Here is a 23,389-nt window from a genome sequence, read left to right on the forward strand (position 1 = left end):
TTTTTCATGTTTCTTTCACTCTAGTTGAACCAAATTCTAGCTAAAATAGAGTGTATACATAGTACAGGAGCACTTCTAGGGCCACCTTGAAAGAGAATGTTAACCCTCCCCCATATCATGCCTAAACAGGGCAAATATTTTATAATAAGCAAAGAAGCTTTGATCTTTTTAGAAGATTATAGACTGCCCTTGATTTGGATAGAGTGAAAACAACAGTCAAAGCTATATGGATGTTATTGTTTTTTCCCTATAATACCAAATGATCGGTCTTTGCACTCCTTATAAAGAAACGTATTAAAATTAATGACAACATTAACATCCAGGATGACATATTTCTATTGTCTTACACATTTTTTTTCCTCCCTGAAGGGTCAGAATTCTCATTGGTCAGCATAAAATGTTTTAAGCCCAAGCCTAGTAAATCACTTATATTGCTTGTTTCAAAGTGACTAAACAGCTGTAGTGTTCAAGGGCAGCCGAATCATCTGCTAGGGTCACATGTGTTTCACATGTCAAGTAAAGTATATGAGTTCCACTCCATCCAGGAGTGTACAGAAAAAGACATTTGCAAACAAGTGATCTGAAGCCTTGTTTCCAAACAGCTGCTATGGTTTTGAAGATAAGAATTACTATTGTAAAACACTGGAGTTTAGGACTACGTTTCCAACTACTCAAAAAAAAAAAAAATTCATTACAACACAATGTCCATACCAAGGGGGCCAATTTCTGATCATAATGACACTCAGTAAGTATTCAATCAGGATAAAAAGTAATAGTATTTAATTGTTATTATCATAATGACATTGTTCATGCGCAAGTGGGAAGAATGTATACTGGATATAAAAACAACACAAGGCCACCAATCAAACACATAATTAAAATGGAACCTAGTTAAACAGTGGAAGAGAGAGGACTTCAAGTAACTAGACTTTGCTAGTACTTCTCCCTCCAATCCTTATTCCAGGCAACACTGACTAGCAGCAAAAGACAGGACTCCCGGATGCTAATCTAATGGCTTCCATAGCAAGCTGGTATAGTGGAGCCGGTCGGATGTAACCGAGGGGACGGCCTCAGGAATTAAGGAGGAACAGAAAAACTTGTTTTTTTTTTTTAAATTCACATTTTAATTCAGAGCACAGTTAGAGTATCTGGCTCCAACAGAGAGAGGAAAGAATATTGATTTTTGTGAGCAGCTCCACCATTAGGTTCTCTTAACTCAAGGAGATAATTGGCTTTGTATTTACTGAGTTCTCATAATGTTCTTGGTATGTACTCTTAAACGTACATGATCAGCCTCCCCATCTTGTTTATATTTACTAGTCCTAATGATCTTTCATGTGGTAGACATATGAATGAAGATTCCTTTCTGACCACTTAACTCCTCTCTGTAGGTTTCAGGGTTGGCTTCTGTATTTTAGTAAGTAAAATAATAGGTACCTCCAAGTCAGAGGAATAGTGCAGACAGGCATAGACAAATACCTATTCTAGCTAAGTATAGGCTCCAGTCAAACTGGAAAAGGTCTCTCAGCTCTGAGTCACTTATACAATCAAGTCCCTGAACATGTTTCTGTCCCTAACATTTTGTTGCTCTGGGCAACCATCAAGTCCACATGAAGACTTCTGCCAACTGGAGAGGATGACTAGCTGGGGGAGCCAGCATTTTCTTTTAACTCTTTGTTGAAAACTCAAAATAGCAAATAATGTTAAGGATATCCTCTAAATATCTGTACTGGGAAAAGCGGTATTCATATACTGACTTAGTCACTTCATAGGGAAATGGAACTAAAGAAAATAAAGGCAATTAATCAAAAGTGCACATTTTTAAAAATAGTAAAACATTATGAAAGGGTGAGTTAGATTCTTAGATATTATCTAATACAATATCTTCATCTTATAGAAAAAAAAAAAACAGAGTAAATTACTGACCAAAGGTTTAACAGGAAGCTGGTAACAGAGCTGGGATTATGGCTCTGGTCCCCCAACCCTGAGGTCATTGCTCTTTCTATAAGTTTCACAAGCCTGAAGCCAGATGCAAAATGAAAGAGTGTTAATAAATCACAAGTGATCACCTCTCTTTTGTAACAACAAAAGGTCCTAGACGAAAAGGACTATTTTGCTGGGTTGTTAGAAGCAATCCCAAACCTCTGCAGGCCAGGTACTGATCATCCATTAACATGTCCATTACAAGTCTACCAGATGAGACATTGAACTAATTCTAAAGTATTTGATGAGTGTTCCAGGTCCATTGTAGCTTATCATTTGAAAATTGATCTTTGCCGCTGCTGAATTCTTATGACACTCTCTGTGGCACAATCCTGGGACTAAGATTCTTGGTATTTTTTTCATATGTACAATTATATCTTGCCAAGTTCTTAGGGGTAGGACTATATCTTATTCACAACCATCTCTCTGAAAACCAGAGTACAGAGTTATATGCGTTTTTCGTTGACTGGTTGATGATAAACCAATGCAAATTTTATTAGCTCTTGTAGTCCAGTAACAACCTACTTATCCAGAAATTAATTATGCAGGAACTTAATCCTATTCGACACCAGAACAGTTAATGCATTACTTTAAGAAGTTAAGAATGAGCATACTTCTCCAACATTTTCATTCTAAATGGTTAAAATAAGATGATGAACATGGATTTTCTAGAATATTTGACATATGGAACATTTTCTCCTAATGAACTGTAGGTCATCTAGGCACTGAAATAATTCTGCTTTAAATTCTACATCGACATATTTTTATCCTATATATAATACTGTATGTCCTACATATAGTACCAAGGATTATAAGGCTTCAGACATTGTCAGAACCATTTTACATCCATTCAATAAAATCATACAATTAGCAGTTGCTAAGTCTTACGCACCTGTCCTTTTATCTTTTGCAACTATCTCTTCCTTTATAACTTTGCTATTTAGCTATTTTGGTAGCATAGGGCCTTTATTAGACCTTATTCTTGGGCATTGCTATTGTCTTCTAACTGGTCTCTGAACCTTTAATATTTTCTTCCTTCACTCTTTGAAATTTTAGAAAGATTCCCAAGTAATTCTAATGAACAGACAAGTTTGTGAACCACTACCCTAAATGCTTAGCACACTATTCATTTGACTCTTAATTACACCCTACAATGGAACTGACTCCTTTAATGTCAGACATCATATGTCTGTGATTTCTGAGCATAGTTGCTCTTAAAAAAATAGTTGCCTTTTAATAAATATTCACTGTTAGTGAAAAGTATGATCCCCTTCATTTTCATTTTCTACGCCCCCCCCTTTACTTAACAACTATTTGTGAATTATTAGGTGCCATTTCTTCCAGAAGACCTTCTGTATCTTGCTTTAAACTATGGGAGAGGTACTAACGATTTCTCAGCTCTTCTTCTTAGAGGTGCCATTTGATGCTTGACACAAAAAAGACCAAGATGGTGGGTGGGGGTGGCTCTCAGCTTTAGTTTTTCTTTGTAGGGAAACACCTAAGGCGATCTGTCACACTTATGAATCTACACTTCTTTGAAGGTCTGATTTGAAAGCAGATTGAAATACATTTTGCTCAAAGGCATTTAAATGTGCAGGTGTGACTACCCAAAATAACAATACTTTGAACTTTTACAGAACATTTCATCGAATGATATCAAAACAATCAGCTTATAAAGCCTTAGAAAGCTAATGGACAAAATATCCGATTCATATACAAATGAGGATTTACTGCATTAACTGTTTTGGTGGTTTGTTTCAAGTTCCCAAACAATAGGATATATAAGCAAAGAAAACTATTTTTAGCAAGCTACGTCTCCAAATTGTGATATTTAATTTTGAGAATCTTCAAGAAAAGCTAATCCTTCTCTTTTTAAAGCTTTGCTGTATTTTAGTTAACAGTTCACAGACACTTAATTTGTGTTCAGAACCTAATAATTATTTTTCCCCTCTTAATTTGACCAAGCATTAGCTTCTATTTGATGTTCTAAAGTAGAGAAGCTCATTGAACAAATTAAAATGGACTTAACCTGTGGTGAGGAAGCCTATACTTATCAAATTGATTTTTAAATGAACAAAATATGTCATACAAATCTGTTTGATTCTTCCAGTTATTATTATTCAAATGTATAGCTTTGTATCACGTTTCATCCCCACTCCCCCCCCAAAAAAACTTTTAAATTTAATCTTTTTTGTTTTTCTCCTTTTGGCTTTTTTCATTTTTTCCCTTACATACTGTGAGCTCAAGACTGCTAAGATTCAGAGTGAGCACTGGGGTGCATTCCCACTTGCTGATATTTTAAATGTTGTAAAATTAATATTTATTATGAGCAAAATGTTTCAGAGGAATGTTTATCAGACTATGCTTTTTATTTGGCTTTGTCCTACCATATTAGTTTTTTTTTTTTTTAATTTTGCCCCATTTCAATGGTTTCTTTGATGTCTTGTTTTGACCAGCTGCTGAGTTTTTTGTGGCTGTCCATTTACATCACTTTAAAAAATACATAAATGAAATTTGAACAAAATGAACAGTACTTTCACATTGTTTCAAAATCAAACATGTTCCTAAGGAATTTGATTTGTGGCAGATGGAGAACAAAACTTTCCAGAGGGAGGGCTGTTAAATGAGTCTTAATTGTTTGCACATGAAAATATAGTGACTAAGTTTGTATGCACAATTAAGAATTTAAACATGTAGAAAATAACTGGCCATAAAGACAGGCAGACATTTTTGTAGGCCTAGCTAGTTTCTTATGAATACAGACAACAGAAAACAAATTAGTGAAAGAAAGCAATTTAAGATGATTTTAGTTTTTTTCTTTATTTCATTCTTCCTTATGTCAAGTTTCCAATTCTAAAGATGATGCATTTGCCTGTAACACTCACTGATGTAAGTGTCATAGTACACTCAAGAAAAAAACGGTTTATTCAAGATTTATAACTCTTTTTTAGTTCCTACTGTGCACCAAATACCGGGCTTGGTGCTTATTCATCTCATTTAATTCTTATAATGATAGGTTTGTTATTATCTACATTTTATAGATGAGAAAATTGAGGCTCAAATAATAAACTGTCCAAACTCAAATGGCTAACAAGTAGCACAGTCAGGATTCTCTGTATTGATTTTACAGATCTAAAGCTTACCCTCTTACAATGCCTAGCTATTCCCCTGGAACAAGATACATACCTTTTAAAAAAAATTAACACTAAGGGTGACTATACTTTCAGTTTAGAGTCAATAAAGCCTTCTTTGTATTGGGTGACATGGCATGGTGAGGATGGTGAACAGGCCAGAGTTAGTTAGATTTGGGGAACAGGAATCATGGCTGAGAACAGATACAGGGACAGAGGCTAGGCCTACCATAACTGTGGTTTAAGAAGTTTGGCCAGAGCATGGGGCTGGGTGTATGGTGGTCAGGTGGAAGATCCTAGTGAGAGTTCAGCGCCTCGGGTGATCTGTAGGCAGCAGCCTTAGGGGCAGCGAGGTTCTTCCTGACTGGTTCTGCCACAGTGTGGGACACAGACCTCTTCACAATGACTCTGACTTTCCAGGTAGAGAGGTTGTGCAGTGTTATATAATGAACTTTCATTGATCTTCAGAGATTTAAAGCCATCTTACCCCACTGATAAACCTAAACGCCTTTTCTAGGGGACCTCAAATTCTCCTTCAGATTCTTTCTCCTGGAAAATCTGCATGTTCTTCAAATGAAAGTATATTCTGGTTCTAAGGGCCCTTGAGGAATTCCAGTGTATGGACATTCATGACTAACATACAAACAGTGAACTTTCATACGAATTTAGAAACCCAACTCATTCATATTCTGAGGCCAACTTTCATGTTGTCTCAGAAAGTCGAGAGGCTTAAAAATAATCTTCCTCTTCCTATTATCCTGCATCCCTTAAAGTAAATCTAAGTAGGTAGTGATTTATTAGACTACAATCCATTTAGATTACTATTAAACTAAAATTACATGAATGCAAATTATTCCTTGCTTTGATTCCTACATTTGTAAATAAACCAAGGGCCACAGGTCATGGTACCCTGTAAAGAACTAAGCATAAAGGAGGTATCAGTAAATGTGTGTGGATCAAATAACCAGGCAGTCAAATCATTTTTGTGTCTTCAGAGGAACTGGGTTCCTAAGAATACATTAATGAACAGGTGCCATCCCAGATCTCTAAGAACTTTGATATCACAAAAAGAAGTTTACTGGGAAAAATATTAGCAAAATAAATGGTATGTTGAGGCCAACCCTCTTATCTCACTATAATTGATCATTATTTTTGGCTCACCAGCATTTATTTCCCCTTTCTAATAGCACCCTAGTTTCTTGCAGGAGATTATTTGACATCTCTATTGGATAATACTAATAATAGCATAGCCCACAATGATCAAGTGCTTAGGATGTGCCATGTAGTATGCTTAGGATTTTGAAAGGTTAAATGAATTGTTTGAGAGGAAACACCTGTAAGTGGCAGAGCTAGAATATGAATCCATGGAATCCAAGCCCATAATTTAGGCTCTTACTACTACATTATGGTCTATAGTCTTGTAGAACAATCAGATGCCTTCTTCCCTTTTAGCCAAGACCCAAACTAGACCAATTAGACTCCTTCACTGGAATTTGACTCTTAAACAGATTAACAAAGAAACTGAAAACAGTTGCAGGGATCTCACTAGATTGCTCCTGCTATGAGACCTTGCTAGAACTGTGAAGATGCATTGAGTCCTTCAACCATGATCTCTCAGCCTCCCCACTAATTCTTAAAGAATTGGAAATTTTTCCAATATTCTTCCACTAAATTCCATTCTGCTTAAGTTAGCAGAGTTGGTTTTTATCTTGCAACCAGAGAATCGTTGCTGATATACCATTATCTAAGGGGAGGTTATGAGAGAGAGAACTGTATGGAATCCTCAAAGAACAATGCTGAAGCACTGGAAATGCCCAGTCATAATTTAATAGACTTGGGGAGAGATAATGGTGTGGCAAAATGCCAGGCTCATTTCCTCTGCTTCCCTTTTGGTTGAAATGATGAGGCTTGGGCCTGTCTCTGAGCCAATGGGTTGGGACACATTGTCCTCCTTTTCCTTTTTCTCTGACACCTTCAACACTTTCTAGTGACTGGAATCTGGCAGTGAGGATGTGTAGAAATGCAAACTGTGCAAGGTGTGGTTGAAGGATGAAAAGATTCCTAGAGACCATTTTCTAGGTCTCTAGACAAACTGACTACAATGCAGACTAAGCATGAAGCTTCAGATGAAGCTGTCTCCTTCAGAGTGTCATCTGGGAAAATCTACGTATATGCTTATTCCATATGTTACTGTCACTCTAAAGATTCAAAGACACTCTGTCTTGGAATTGCCTTCAGAGCCAATGTTATACTTCTTTCAAGTGCTTCAAAAGTCTTATCCTTTGGAGCAAATTCATTCCTAGAGTTAGCCTCATCCAGGCTTATCAGACATCCTGCTTGTTGACTAGAGTTGCTAAGTATATTGAAAATAACATTTTTGGTCATAAGAGAAGTGTGATAGTAAACCGATGAGATTTTTTTTTCTTGTATGGTTTGTAACCTGTCAGTAAAGCTATTTCCAAATTACTTCCAGCAATGGCAGCAGGACTAAAAATATGTACAGTTTACGAAGATGACTACTTTGAGGGTCAACAATAATTGAATAACACAATAATGCCTACTGAAAGTTTTATGATATTTTTCAATACATAAAGCACTTCTCACCTACCTTTTAGTAAGCTCTAACATTTATTATTACCAGACATGGTGCCAAAGTATTTATGTGGATTATCTAATGTAATTCCTCAGAATTGGGAAAGCATTATTATTATTATGCACCTCATTTTAACAGAAAAGATTCTGGGCATAGAGTAAGGTGTCTAAGGCCGCAAAGTGAGTGAGAAGAAACAACAATAAAACCCAGATCTCCTGACTTCTGATCACAGCTCTTCCTCCTCTGCATAGGTTCTGCCATACATCAAATAAGCGAAGAAAATTTACAACTGTTTGTTTGTTTGTTTTTTCAAAATAAAAACCTGTAGGAAAAGAAAATCTAGGGCAATTTCTATGTAATCAATTTTAAATAACACAGTCATTGCACAATGACTTCTGAGGCATCTTAGAGACCCTCATCTATTTCTCAACTGAGGTCTCAGTTCCAATGACCTACCTGTCTTTTTCTATGTTCCTCTTTGGTGATTGGGAAAAACCAGTTATTTACACTACTTTCAGTTCTCTACTTTCTAATGATGATAAGTTTTTCCTAAATTCCCTAACTGGTTCCCCAGACCCTTTCCAGTGTCTAAGCTAAATTATAGTGTAGACAGCTTCCTAGAGCTATAGGAAAGAGATTTCATTCTGCCCCATTTCTCCTTTCCTTTTTTATCTACTCATTTCTCCATTTATTTACAACTCTTCTGTTTTATATTTGCTTAATGCTCTTTGTCATTTAAAATAACATATTTTATCTTTTTAAATCTCACGAACCTCTAAGATAATGGTCTTGAAGCTCAGTGGAGGTATTTTATGCCTCACTGGGTCCTCAGAGCCTAAGCACAGTCTTTTACATTCTAGAGTCTGAATATGAGTGAAAGAGCAAACCCAGGAGGGCACCAGAAATTAAGTTCTCTACGTGGACAATTCAGTGTGCAATATGCAACTATCAGAAACATAATAAATATGCAACTATCAAAACCATGTCATAAAAACAAATTGTGTTGTCAGGCACATAGAATTAGAAATACTTCCAGAGTACCACAAAAGAACAACAGAAAAACAGAAAGAAGATGGCACACTAAAAAGCATTAGATATTTAGATATCAAAAATATCTAGAGGAGGTGCATTTTGGGGATAGAAAGCTAGGAAATTTTGTCACTAGAAATGGTACCCAAGAAAACAAGAACGGATATGAAGACCCTAGGGTAAGTCCAAACACAAAGATATGATGGATATCACCACTTGGTAGAAATTATTATTTCATAGTTTTAATAGTGAGTGGTCCTGGAAGCCAAGCGAGTATGAGGCTCACGAACTGTTTTATTCTCAGCCTTCTGACATACTCATCTGCCTCATTTCTCACAGGGACTAAGAGGGTTCTCATTGATGCTCCTGGCCTGGAATCTCATAATAACAGGCACTTCAGAAGAGTCAGGAAGAGAATTGTGGGAATTGAAGAATGCTTGATAAATTCTATATCCCAAGCAGGAATCCTTTCCTTAGCTTATATAACTGACTTCTTACGGTATCCCAAAGTGTTTCTCTGTATCCATATATTTTATCCCTCCTCTTGTCCTACCCTCCATTCACAGACATTCAGTAATAGATGACATAGAGTCATTCTCTGCTCTCTTCTTAAAAAAAAAATAAAGAGGAAATAAATCCTTAGGGAATAATTTTGGGGAGAGGCATATGACAGTGCATGGTATATTTTTTCGCGTATATGTCAATAAATTTTAAGGAGGGGAGCTAATGTTCTGCCTTTGAGTCAGATGTAATCTATACTTTGTCATTTATCTATATATTGAATTATCATAAAATTTAAGAGACTATGCAAGTAGAGTATTTAGTGCTTATTAAATGTCAGAAAATGTTGACTTTTATTAGTATTAGTATTAATAATATATCCAACTGTTTTTTAAAGCATTTTCTGAGATAGTAAAAGAAAGGATGCTATGAGGGAACTCCCTATTTATTCATGAAGTTAAACAATTCAGTGCAACATTTAACAAGTAAAATTTGGAAAATTATACCCAAAGAAATTTTCATTGCTTTGCCCTAGCATAGTCTTGTATTTTTGAGTATGTCTAGAATATTTTTTAAGGCATACATGAGTGGAAAGCACTTTGTGAATAAAGGAAGTGACTTCAAAATGCAGCTTTTTTTTCCCTTTTCTTTTAAGGAGACTTGGTACTGTGTCCGAGAAGACAAAAAGAATACAGTTACTAAACCTAACATTTCCCAAATTCACTCCCACCTCTATACACAAACATGGGCATGATACTTTATTTTCTTCAAGGAGAAGAGCAAGCTGGTCTAATTAAAATCTTGTATACACTTTGAGAGATAACAGTGATGACGGCCTAGACGATGACGGCCATGATGACGAGGATTGCAGAGATAATAATATCACCTTGTATCGCCTTCCACTAATCACAGAACACTTCTCACATATTATCTTGCTTGTCCTAGATGATACTGTTTGTTAGAGGGGGCATGGGTGTCACTATACACGTTTTCAAGAGACTAATTTTCCAGCAAATTACCATTGCATACATAGTGCACAGCAGCGCTCTCACCTACTCCATTCAGTGTTCTATTATTCTTCCAAATTTGCCTGATCAAAAGTTTCACCTGGGAGCACTTGTTAATAACATAGATCCTGAATTTTATCCTAAAATTTTTTTCTGGATTGTCTGGGAATTTGTTTTTCTGTGTTTACTTTTAAACACCCCTTGATCGGGCAGGTTTAAGAAATAATGCCCTTTTCTAAGTCAGGTAGTGGGGAAGGAATACTGACCGAAGTAAACTTTGGTGACATTTAGATCTTCTATTTTCACTGTAGTTTTTCTGATCAGTTAGAGGACAATAGAGCAGTCATAGCACAAGCTCAATAATCAATAGATAAAGTGCTGCCCTATCCAAAATATATTACTTGAAAATATAGTCAGTTCTCACTGTGGCACCCTAATATTGAGATATCATTAGGCAGTGTGTTATTAGTACCTTTTTCTAGGTAAAGAGAGGCAAACAGACAACTGACCTGAGAAATACTTACATGTTTGTCACTACATTCTGCATAAAATGGTAAAGCTATCTCCCTTTCTTAGTTACTAGTCAACATCTAAAAATGTCTTAAATTAAATCCAATATACACAATTAAAATGCATTAAATGTGTGCCTATTGCTCACTTAACATTCTTTAAAATAAAAGCATTTTTACATTATCAAAATTTTATCATAAAATATTTTAAAAAGCTTTTATTATGGAATTTTTAAAACCTAAATAGAATTCATGTATTATTGAGCATTTGGGTTGTTTTCAATCCTTTGTAAATAGTGCTGTGATGTATATCTAAGTATATGAATTTATTTTTACATCTTTTCTCACCACTTCTCAATCTAACCAACTGGTAAGTCTACTCAACTATATCTTTGAAAAAAGTTGTGAATCTATTCTCTCATCTCTGCCCTACAACACCACCACCACCACCACCACCACCACGACCACCCCAGTTCAGAGCACATTATCTCTAGCATGTACTTGGTCTGTAACAGCCTCCTAATGAGCATGGGGCTGCCTCTAGTCTTTCTTCTTCTCAGTTTGCTTTCAATACCACTTCCAATGCTGTCATTCCAAAATACATACTTTCTTCTCTGTTTAGAAATGATCGATGACTTTCCATTACCCATAAGATAAAGACCATTGCTATTTACACTGGCTTCTAATGCTCTTCATGCTTTTGCTTTCCTCTGATCTTGGAGCCTCAATCTGGTTGCTCCCATACACTTTCAAATCTCTTTGTCCTTTACTGTTCCCAGTCTCCTGATCTGGACAGGCACTCCATGCTTCCATATCTTACCCTCGCTGTTCCCTTGATGTCAGGTGATCTTCTCTTAACCATGTGGTGAACTCCACATTCTTCAGAGCTCAGTAGGGAGCTTTCCATTTTCCTCTCTCTCGAATACATGTTTGAATTTGCTTCAATTACAGTACTTAGATTATACGTAATTATTCATGATTCCATCTCCCATAGATTATAAATTCCTTGAAGTCAGTAGTCACATTTTACTCATCTATTTATCTCCCAAACCTATCTTATTGCATGCCATACATAAAGTACATAGAAAATATTTGTTCACCAAATGGATAATAATAATAATAAAATTATAGCGATAATGATACCTAACATTGTTGAATACTTTCTGGGTACCAATCATTGACTTAGAATTTACTGATGAGGAAACAACCTTAGAGAATTTAGGTAAACTGACCAATATTATGCAGCTAGTTGGGTTTTCAACTTATATGGTTTGACTTACATTCTTTTTTACTGTGCTGACTAAATGAACACACAGTCTCACTTAATCATTTCAATTAAAATGATAACAAAATAACCAGAGCAAATATTCAAGCAATAGAGATATAATTAAATTATTTTCACCAGATTATGATATCATTGTCTTCTTCACTGTTTATAAAGCCAAGTATTAAATCAATTAATTCCTGGTTGAAAAGTCACTGTGCCAGACCTGGTCTTTTCACATATTAATAGTTATAGTTCCATTTATTTAAATAAAAGTATAGGAAGGTAAAACAGGTTATCTTATAAGGAAGAAAACAGACTTCTACCCCTTTAAAAGATTATAAGTTTAACCAATATTTATACTCCATGAAATTAAGCAAATCTTTTAGTTCAATGTTTTTCCCAGAAAAGTCATTTTAATGAGGGGATTTTTGTAAAAGTAACCTCCTTTTACTTAAAAAATTTAGAACACTCAACAGTCATTGGATATATTAAGTATAAAAGTAAAACAAGCAAAAAAACTTCAAAAAAATCGATGTATAAACACTCACATACACAATCTTTATTAATTTTTTATTAAAGCTATTAGACATAATGTGTTCTCAGCATTTTTGCAATCACTTTCCTAAAAAGGTTACTGACTACTCATTCTCTGCAATTATTAAAGCATCACCACAATCTCTGCTCTTATTAAAGGAAATAAAAATAAAAATAAAGAAAGAACTAGCTGATGAAGCTAGTGCCTGCTAGTGGTTAAGGAAGGTGAGACTTTAGCGGCAAAGGCTCGGTCTTCATCCTCCTCCCTGAACACCACCCTGACACACATTTTAGTTCAGCACCTCCTCAGGCTTTATATGTTCCCCTCACCTAGATCCCTTTTGCCTTATGTACTTGGCCCTTGCTTTCAACTATTATCAGTGCTATATATATGTGTTATATATTATATATGTATATGTATATACTACTTATTTATATATACATACTACTCATTTATATATATATTTCATATTATATACACTATATATATTTCCTTATGTACACTAGTTTTTATTACGTGCACACGCATGCACACACATACACAGAGACTTAAAAGGCAGACCTATGTAAGGTTATAGTGATATTATTGTTACCATAAAATAGTTGCTTAGTTTCCTTTCTTTCATAAGGTTAACATCTTAAATGATTGGTCCAGATAATAACAAAATAATTGTTCTACTTAAATATCTTCTTGTTTTTCTCCCCTTGTTGGATTTTAGGAACTGCTTTGTGCTTTAGAAAAACAATAACATACAAGATTATGCTTCTTCTCATTGTGTTTTGACTGACCAGTATTATTGGGTAGCTTACTTTTTAAATCCTCTACTTACCAACTGACTGAATTCTATTTAGAATGCATTTTTAAGGAATATTCAGACTTACATCAAATTTTTTCTGGACTAAAACTACTTTTGTGTTGTTTTATTCTTGTCACTGCATAGCCTGTCTCCCTCTATAGGTTAAAAATAGGCAATTGTACTCATTTTATTGGTTGGATAGAAGAACTTCTATTTTCAGAAGTCAAAAGCCAAACATCCTTTGCCTTAGGCTGCTAATCTTTATCTGAGGACCTCTAAGATATAATCAATAGGTATTACTGAAACAGCACTAAACATAAAGATCTGTCTAGTGAGAAGAAGGGACATAATATTTTCTAGATTTCGAGTCCATGTACAAAAAATCCAATATTATATTTATTGCTCAAAAATTAATATTCTTTAATAGTTTGTTTAGTTTCTCCAAAACATATACTTCTATGGTGGGTCTGAAGCCTAACCTAATTTGAAGGATGATTTTAAAGGAGTATAAGAAGGTCCCTGGACTCAGAAAAAGAAATTCTATATTTATTCCCAGCTCTGCCTCTAAATAGCATTTTCTCTCACTAGGTCTTAGTTCTCTCATCTTTAAACTAGAGAAGTTTAAACTTTCTCCGACTTACATTTTTACACAAGAATCCTCAATTTGAAAAATGATTAAATAAAGGGCTTAAAAATATAGCAATTAGAAACATATTGAAAATTGCTATTGTAAAGACATGATAAGGTTTCATGAAATGGCTTTCCTTTAGATAACGTTGTTTAAAAGTGATGCTTAAAATGACTAATTCCTCCCAAAGAGACATGGCTATAATTCAAAAGCAGGACAAAACAGCACAATACAGGTACGGCTTGGGCATCTCTCACTCTCTGCTGCCCTCTCCTGTTTCAACACACTCTTTAGCTGTGTTATTCACCACCTGCTAAGGACCTGTGCAGGTGAGCCTTGGCTCTCGGTAATATAGGGATTCCTAAACATATCCTGTCACTACTGTTTGAAACAAAACCGTAAATGAAATGTTCGAGAAAAGCTGATATATCATCAATGTCCTCCTCCTCTACCAGTTTTTAAATTAACTTTAGGAAGAACAAAAAAAGTCAGGCATGAGTAGGATTTTAGAAAGAAACAGCTGGTGAGATACTTATAACTTGCGGAGAGCTCTGTTCTTTATCTAACTTCTCTCCTTGAATTCCTGCAACAGCACAAGAATTAGGTCCTCAAATCTCCATTCTTTAAATGAGAAGATAAAGCAAATGAGAGAGACAGGGTTTGCACTCAAGCTCCAAATGTCATGCACTCTCTTTTTGTTATATCACACTGAAGAACAAAATAGCTGTATACAGTAAGGTTCTTTTATAAATGTACTTACACTTGGCAGCTTTAGGTTTTGAAAATTGTTCGATCATTTTACAGCTATGTATTTACCTCTTATGTGCAGCAACTAAAATGCTTTAACCCTAGTGATATAAAAACAAACTTGTCAAATGGAATAATCTCAAAGGGGGAAAGGGCATTCTAAGTTCTTGGGAAGAAAGCTTTGGAACACAGTGTGCCATAGGTAGACAGTCAAAGTTCTTAACTCTTCTTTTTAAGAAATCGAAGAGTATTGATCTATGGAAAAGTTATAGTTAATTTTTTTCCTTCAAAAAGCTATGACTCAAAAGTAAGTTCTTAGATTTTGAAAATAATCCTGAATAATAGTTTGTCATCCATATCACAAAGGCACCAATGTCTGTGGTGTGGTGAGAGGAAGAGACAGAGTAAGGAAGAACAGGAGGCCCCGTTTTTTGACAGGCACAAAGAAAGTGTTTCCATCTTGACTGCTTTTTTTGAGACCTCAATTTTTTATACTTATTATAAGAGTATAATTTTTACTCTTATAACCTTGCAATTTTTTCTCTCATTCTTGCCTTTCTTTCTTTCATCTTTCTGGCCTTTCTTTCCATCACCCCCAGTTCTACATACATAGTGGGTCCTAGAAACAAAACCAAATTAAAGCAAAACAAAATAAAAAATTATGTATTGAGTCCTTACTCTGTGAAGCACTGTGTTAAAAGTAGCCCACATGTGAACTCATTTAATTTAGCAATAACTATATGATGTATGATCACAATTTTATAAATGAGGAAACAGAGAAAGGGTGTGTAACCTGCTCAGGACCACACACGTATCATGATGGAGAATAGTTTGAATTCTAGACAGGCAGAGCACCCACACTGCACGAGTCCAGGGGTACCCCATCAGTGATATTCCCTGAAGTCACCTTCCAGGGGCGCCCTGAATCTGTGCACCCCAGCAGCATTTTAGATGAGTCACAATCTTAACCATGCTACACTGTTCATCTAGACCCTAAACAAAATTTCTAAGAAGGCCAAGTTCATCCAGAAAGGTGCTCCACTGAATTTTTTAAACACTCTTCTCCGCCCTCCCCAGGACTACTGCAGGAGTATAGGTGGATTCCAACAATAGGGGGTGTAAACTTGGAGGTAGGACCTGAATAGTCAGCTGCCGAAGGAAGGAATTCACAAGTATCACCTTTACTGTGTGTCTCAAGTCTTTCATTAAAGCCTCAACCACAACTATTGACATTACTTATGTTTTTAAGGGCCCACTTTTTCAGAATGAGCTCTGAGAAGGGAAACTTCTCTTGAAGTTGCCCTCATTCCCTCACCCCTGCATTCCACTTTCCCACCTTGGTTTACTATGCTTGGTTAAGGAAAATGACTTTCATTTTTCTAGTCAGTTAATTTCCTGTTGTGCTTTGTGATAAACACAGCTGCACTAAGCAGTTAATGACAGTTAATTAGTTTTCCTTTCTAGATAAGATATTTCTGTAGCCCCACTGTCTCTAGGCCCCAGGTCAGGAGCTTGTGGGTAAAAATGAGGCCATGTTAGCCTTAATTCCCAGATTTCAATAACTCCCTCTGGTATTGCTCCCATGCCTCGATACTATGTGAACATTTCAGGAACTCCTGTAGAATCTCTGACATGTGTTCAAGACTAAGTCTGTGCCCTTTGAGTGCAGCTATTCTCTCCTTAATCAGTGTTAGGCAACTGCCAGGGTGGCTGGACAGCTGCCCTGACCACTGAGTACCCACTACCTCTTGTTGGACACATCATCCTCTGGGAGGTTGCTCCCGTGGGGTTGGCTCCTCTGTGACCTCAAGCTACAAAGGGCTTCAGGGACCAAAATAGCACTGCATTCTTCTTAAACCGCAATGTCAGATTCTTGCTTATTGCAAAAATAGTCAGGGGTAGCAAGAGGGTTTGCCCCTCTTCATAAAGGTCAGACCTAGTGCCCTAATTAGGGCTGGAGACAAGGTTCCATGTGGTCTCTAAAGGCCCCAGGCACATGCTCACACAAGGCAGCTTGCTCATTCCTCAATATAGTTAGGAAAGAATGTATAATCAAAGGAGTTTAATTCCACACCTCAATCTCAGTTTAAGCAAATTGACATTGAGTTTGGGTTTCTTGAGAAGAAATATGTTACCCAAAGAACTCTGGTATTCAGAAATTTCCACTTATTGTTCATCTCCTGAAGAATGTCAAGAACACTGGTGAACCAGACACAGACTATGAATTGACAGTTGAAAATCATCACCAATAAAATCTTGAAAGATAAACACAGAAAAGAAAACTGACAATTTAATATTCACTAAAACACAAGTCTTATTAAAAAAAAAAAAAGTTCAGGAAAAAACAACTTAACAAGTGTTCCAGACTCAACTCTGATGTAGCAATCACCAAGGAGATGAGTGAAAAAGTACCCACTGGATGTGATGAAGTTAACTTACAAGTAAAGTGTACTCACTATAACTTAATAAGGCGCTACTCAACATATTATGAGTTGGAGTCCATGGAACACATCTTCAATTAAATAAAATATTGGTCTATTTTAGAGAATATGTTAATTTTCTTCTGGTAATAATTTTAGAGAGCAGGTTTTCTTTTCTAGGCAATTATTTTAATGACTCCGTTGGGGTTTCAATAAATGACTAAATGAATTCAATTTGATTTCAGTTTCAGCAAAATGAGATAATTTGTTCTGTTTTTGGTCCAGCTGAGGTCAAGTCCCATGGAAGTCCCAAGTCCCAGGAATCAGGATAATTTTATTTGTTTGACCTTTACTTCCCTCAGCCTTCCTTTTATTTCTCTTCCCCAACATCTGTTCTTTTGATCTCATTGAACTTTTCTGTATTGTATAATTGTTTCTTCTATCCCCTCTCAAAATGAATTTATTCTCAACTCTCTGGCTCCAAATCAGGACTATTGCAAGGGTGTTCCTTCCTACACACAACTGGGATAATGATTAACCAAGAATGTATCTTTTATTTATACTTTTGCTTTCATTAAACCAAGCTACGATATATTAATATCATTCTGATAAAAATAGCTCTCAAAATACTAATGCCCAGAGCAATGCTAAACTTAGTACAAACATAAATTTAAATGGTTAAAAAAGTGATATACCAATAAAGGTTTTCCATGTAATAGCTGAAATGGACAACTTGTGAGATAAATAAGAGAAATAATATAGAGAAGAAAGAAAGAATTATTTAAAAAATTTACGATTGCATTATAAAACTGGTGTTATTATCTTGTCCAATCTTGGAAGACATAGTTGCTTCCTGGACAGATCTTTCTTACCTGTTATAGTGGCTTTGTTAATTGACGGTTGGTTGCACATGGGTGATCTTCTGAAAAAGAGAGGAAAATACAAAGCAGTAAATATGGGGCACTTGTTGATTTGAGGACTCTCTGAGTCACTTCAGATATGCTACTTTAATTTAAAAGATTATTTTTAAGTTAGGACATGCAAATAAAGATTTCTTTCAGTCTAGCCAGTCAAGTTTCAGGGCATCCACCACATACTAGAGCTCAGATCACACATGTCAAAATAAATAAATGAAAATCAATCAATCAATCAATCAATCAATCAATCTCTAGTGACAGACTTTGGGATAAATAAAAGCTGATATAAATGTCATAGAGACATAGAAAAGGAAGTTCTTATTGATTGACTATTCAGTTAAGCCAGGGCTTACAGAGGAAACACAGACTTTCTGAATTTGAAAAAAGCAGTCAATTCACAATAGGTTTCCCTAATACAGTGTTAAGAAGCTTTTACTTTTGGCATAAATCTTCATGATTGCCTGTATATTATCAGATCTGAATGAATCCTTATAAACTATATTTCAATTAGTGAAGCTATTTACACTTTTTCTTTTCTATTTTCTTATATTGAGAAGGATCTCTGATACATTTATTAGAGAGGTATATTAATTACTTGTCCAAATAGATGCTATAGAGACTTTAGAAATACTATAGGCTAAAGGTACATAAATAAATTCTATCCTGTATTCTCTAATTTTTCATGTTTGGCAAGTTCCACAGATTATTATAAATCCCTGAGGTAAATAAAAATGCTATATGATTAATTTGTATTTTCTACAGAATCCAGCAGCATGTATCCAGTATTCAATCAATGCTTAATAAATGATGTTGAAAAGAATATTATTTCTGGAATTCCCATTACAAGTTTTTGAAATATGACTTTATAAAGTTGTTACATACAACTGGAGGCTTTTAAAATATAATGATTTAATTTTTTTTTTTTTTTTAAATTTCAAGGATATCTACAATTTTCTTTTTGGTACTTCTGTTAGTGGCTAATTCATAATTAGCACTTATTATGTGTCAGACGTTATGTTAAATGAGCACTTTAGATGAATTATCATGTTGTGAGAACAAGAAACCTCAAGCCAGATAGTCTCATTGTTCTCATTTTGCCAAGGTTGAAAACAAAGATTTGGAAAGTTGAATCACTTGTAGAAAGTTAGAAAGCTGAGATTTGAACTAAAGGATTGTGATTCTAGGGCCTGCTCTGCTATGCTGTCTTATTTTTAGGATGCTTTTGTGGAAGCTAAATGAACAGCCACACATCTTTGCAGATGGCAAGCTCTTATAGAGTCCTGTTCAAATCTGCCTTCCCGAGATAACGAATCTCTTAGCAGGGCTGGGAGATACATAGGGAAAGGAGTCTGGTACTTTTAAAATTCTCACTGCCTTGGTTCCAGACAGAATTTGGCTCTGCTCTTCAGTTTACTGATGTCAGGTTGGAATTGAAATTCTGTGTTTGATTGCACCAAAATTTACTTCTGAATTATTTTGGTTTTTATTATAAAATAAAATAGAGGAAATTGAAATTTGATTAATGCTAAATAAAACAGAAGGATTAGTGTTTTAAACTGCTACTCTGATATAGCTCTGGTCAATATATTTTATCTTCTTGCTAAAAGTTTATTATTCAAATAATTTATATATTAGTTTCTCTTTTTTAGTCCTTGCTCTGTGAAAATTTAGAGAATATTGATTTTGTCTGGGAAAAGTATCAAATGAATATTTTAAAACTTTTCTTCAATTTTAGAAAACCAAACCATTGACTCATTACTTGTTATCTTTTCTACTACCAATCCTGCAAATGGCAATTGGAGATTTGATATTTCAACAAGTAATGATAAGCAGGGAATATAAAATGTTTGGTCCATGATTACAGTGACAAATCATTTAATAAAGAATAAACCAGAACTCATTTCTGGGATGAAAAGTCTCAAGGGCAAGAAAGAGCAATGTGATAGGGACCAGTAATGGGTTAATAAAAGTCAGCCATGTGCATCTGAGTAAGCACAGGGGTCAAATGAATTTTCCCTGGATTTTTTTCTTCTAGAATATAAAAAGGTGGATTGCACAAAGTAGCACATGCCTTCCACAAAATCCAAGGGTGAACTTGGAAGTGTTTCAGTGGATCTGTGAGCGCCCAGCTGGGAATTTCTGATTCTCTTAGAGGCATTATGTAGTGAGCCAGAGTCATATCCACTTTGCTATCACTGAATAGAATAGAGCTTAGCTGTATGTAGATTGAATCCTACTATTCTGATACCCAAGGAGGCTTATTTGGTTTGCAGCAGTAAAATAGATACAAAACTGTATTGACCAAAAGAGAGACCACAGAAGCTTTTACGTAGAGTCTATCAGATAATATTGTTTGGATAGTATAATGTATAATGTCACCCTGGGCATTACACTATAAGTCAAGATCAAGTATAAACTATAATTTTATATCCTCTAGCTGATCTTTCCATTTTAATCTGTTTTGTCTCTATTCGTCGTTTGACAATTTCTGTCTTGCATAGAACGGGCCTCATCTCTTTAGAAACAGAACGTAGGTCTGCTGCCTTCACATGCCTTCACACCTGTCTGATCAACGGTTTGCCAATGTTAAGGCAATGCTCTTAATACTGATTTAAAGAATTTTTTTTCTTCTGGAAAATTCTTTGGAGTTGATTTTTTAATGATAACATTTTATTGTTAATAATAGATTGTCAAAATAATGAGCATTTGAATAACTAATCAGTTTTCCATGGAATCTTAGAAAATTATTTCCTCTTTTTAGATATTTCACCTCTATTAAAACCCCCAAATTATAATCATTTTCTATCTCAGCTTTCCTTCTTTCAAATGCTTCCTCTGTTATCACATAAATTACAATTTTATTTTCTCCATGATGCTGCTGATCTGAGGGTCAGTACCAGCAGAAAAATCAATCTTTGCTATGATGTGGTGCTACTCTAAGTAACCCTTGTCTTAGAATTAAGAGGATGACTTTGGATTGGCATTAAGGCTTGATGAGATTATTTATCCATAGTTAATTTATGAGTAAGCCCAAACTATAAAGTTATTTACCCTCACTGTAAATAACTGGGCAGAGGGCTCATTATGCTAGGTGATTTTTGACACCGTATTTATTTGTCATACTGCTTTATTTCTGATCTTAGAACCATCATTACAAAGTATTGATAGAAAATTAACAGGACATCATATGACTTAGTGTAAATGGTTAGGGAATAAGGCAAGGACTCAGAAATCTAATATATTGCCTTGAATTCAATCAAATTGAGAAAACATTGTATTAAAAGTTCAATGAGAAGGAAAGGAAAGAGGATAACTTACTTGCTAGGTGCTCGATCTTGCAAATTAGTTAATGCAGCAAAGTTGTTTCGTACAGTTCGCAGGCTGGCCAAGACCTATGACAAAAAGGATTCTTTTAACTTTTTGAACTTGGGCCAACTTTAAAATAATTCAAAATGGCTTCGTGATCTTAAAAAATGCTTTAAGTGAAGACTTGATATTGCTTGCAACTTAATTTCATATAACACTAAAGAATCTCCCAGTATTTAGTGACGTTTACATGTACCTGTTTGAAATCCTGAGGGGCCAGCCTGCAAGGATTTTCCAGATACTTCTCATTGTCTGTGAGACATATTGTGACAGTAGAAGCAGTTTCTACACTATTCCTGTATTCCTCAGCCACAAAACAATATCCCAGGCAATACATATCCAGCATTGTTGCATTTTATGCAAATTTAAAATAGGATAACATAAAATATCACTAAAGTCTCACCTCAGAGGTAAAAATCACCCCAAAATTATCTTTAAAAATTCACCAAGAATGTCAGAATTTCAAAATAAGCAAGCTAAGTAAATTTAAAAAAAAAATTATTTCACCTCTGCTACATGGCTATACTAGCTAGTAAAGAAATTCTTTTCTTTGTTAATGTTATCTGAATCATGAGTTATAAGGTTCTCAGGGATTCATGTCTCACATAAAATGGGACCACTCTGTAGATGAACACAGTGCCTGACCCACGGAAGATACTCAATAAAAATTTATTGAATAAATGACAACATATCCACACACACCAGGCAGAACCAATAGGACCCCCTATCTCTGATAGCCTTTCCTTTCTCTAATTCTAGTGAAATAGAAAGTGGCAAAAGAATCAGGAAGTGAGACTAGTAGAGAAAAGTTACAAGAGCTTTAGCCCCCTCACATTCTCCTAGAATGAGCAAGTTTCCTCTGGGGTGGAGCCTATATTAGGTGAGATTATAGGTAATCTGAGTGACATCCAGAATGTTAAATTTTTCTAAAACACAAATTTCAAATGTCTTGTTAGATACTACATAACAACCCAGATTATCTGGCCCTGCTATATCTTCAATGTGTGAATTTAGACAAGTTGTATTTAATTTCTTTGTTCCTCAGTTTCCTCATCTGTAAACTGAGATATCTACCTCAAAGAGTTGTTGTGAAGATAATATGAAATGATAAGTTAGGTGCCAAGAACAGTGCCTGGGAAATAGAAAGCACTCGGTGAATATTAGCCCATTATAGTAACATTCCATTTGATTAATGATTTGGCATGAGCTTAAGGAATTTACAAAGGCCTATCACTGGTAACATAAGGGGGTGCCAAATTTTTAATTGGTCGAAGTTTTCCCGAATTGTTCTGAGAATTTTTCATCTGGCACTAACCTAGGCGAAAGTCAGTCTAAATATTTTCTAAGAAATTCTAAAGAAAAAAAAAATGTCTGAGACATTGAAATTGGCATTAATTCTTTAAGTCACTGAGGTGCTATTTATGCCTGGGGACAATGACCTATAGCATTATCCTCTGAAGGAGTTAATGGTGCTGCCTAAGGTGCCAACTATGATTAACTCGGTCACTGGAAAAACCTGGCTCATTACCACATATAAACAACTCACAGCGATGAAAGGTCACACTGCCTATAACAGAGTATTCAACTAGCCAACAGCTGACATCAGACCATGATGTCTTTCATTAGGCATGAAATCTTGAATGATGCAGAAATAAATCTGATAAATGATACACTGTCATTATATCATGCAGGCTTAATTTATGCTTTAAGAATTGAATATCAAATACACTAATAAAGAATTTTAAAGGAGATTACTTCACTCCCTAACTGCTCCTTTTGCCTAGGCAATATTTTAACCTAAGATTTCTGAGACTTTCATTCCAATAAAAGTCTGCATTTGACAGTTGGATAAAGAGAAATTGCACTGCAGGTAATTCATGTTCTATGCTCATTTAAAAGTAAACAGTAGTTCATAAAAGATATACTACAATTGTTTTTCTGTAAAAATATTTTTGACTCT

At 35.2% G+C, this 23,389-nt stretch overlaps 1 protein-coding gene across 10 annotated transcripts in view; it reads right to left on the reverse strand.

The window, feature by feature from the left end:
- PDE4D (phosphodiesterase 4D) overlaps window positions 1-23,389 on the reverse strand; it is a 1,171,348-nt gene that overhangs the window by 149,336 nt on the left and 998,623 nt on the right. For 8 of the 10 annotated variants that reach the window (XM_039870226.1, XM_039870227.1, XM_039870233.1 and 5 more), the window contains 2 exons: window positions 21,382-21,455; window positions 18,019-18,068 (listed from right to left, as the gene is read on the reverse strand). In XM_039870226.1, coding sequence (XP_039726160.1) covers window positions 18,019-18,068; window positions 21,382-21,455 — 124 coding nt within the window. The other 2 variants (XM_039870236.1, XM_039870238.1) reach the window with 2 other exon arrangements.

Source organism: Pteropus medius, unplaced genomic scaffold (genome assembly GCF_902729225.1).
Source record: "Pteropus medius unplaced genomic scaffold, Ma_sr-lr_union100, whole genome shotgun sequence".
Lineage (NCBI taxonomy): Eukaryota > Metazoa > Chordata > Mammalia > Chiroptera > Pteropodidae > Pteropus > Pteropus medius.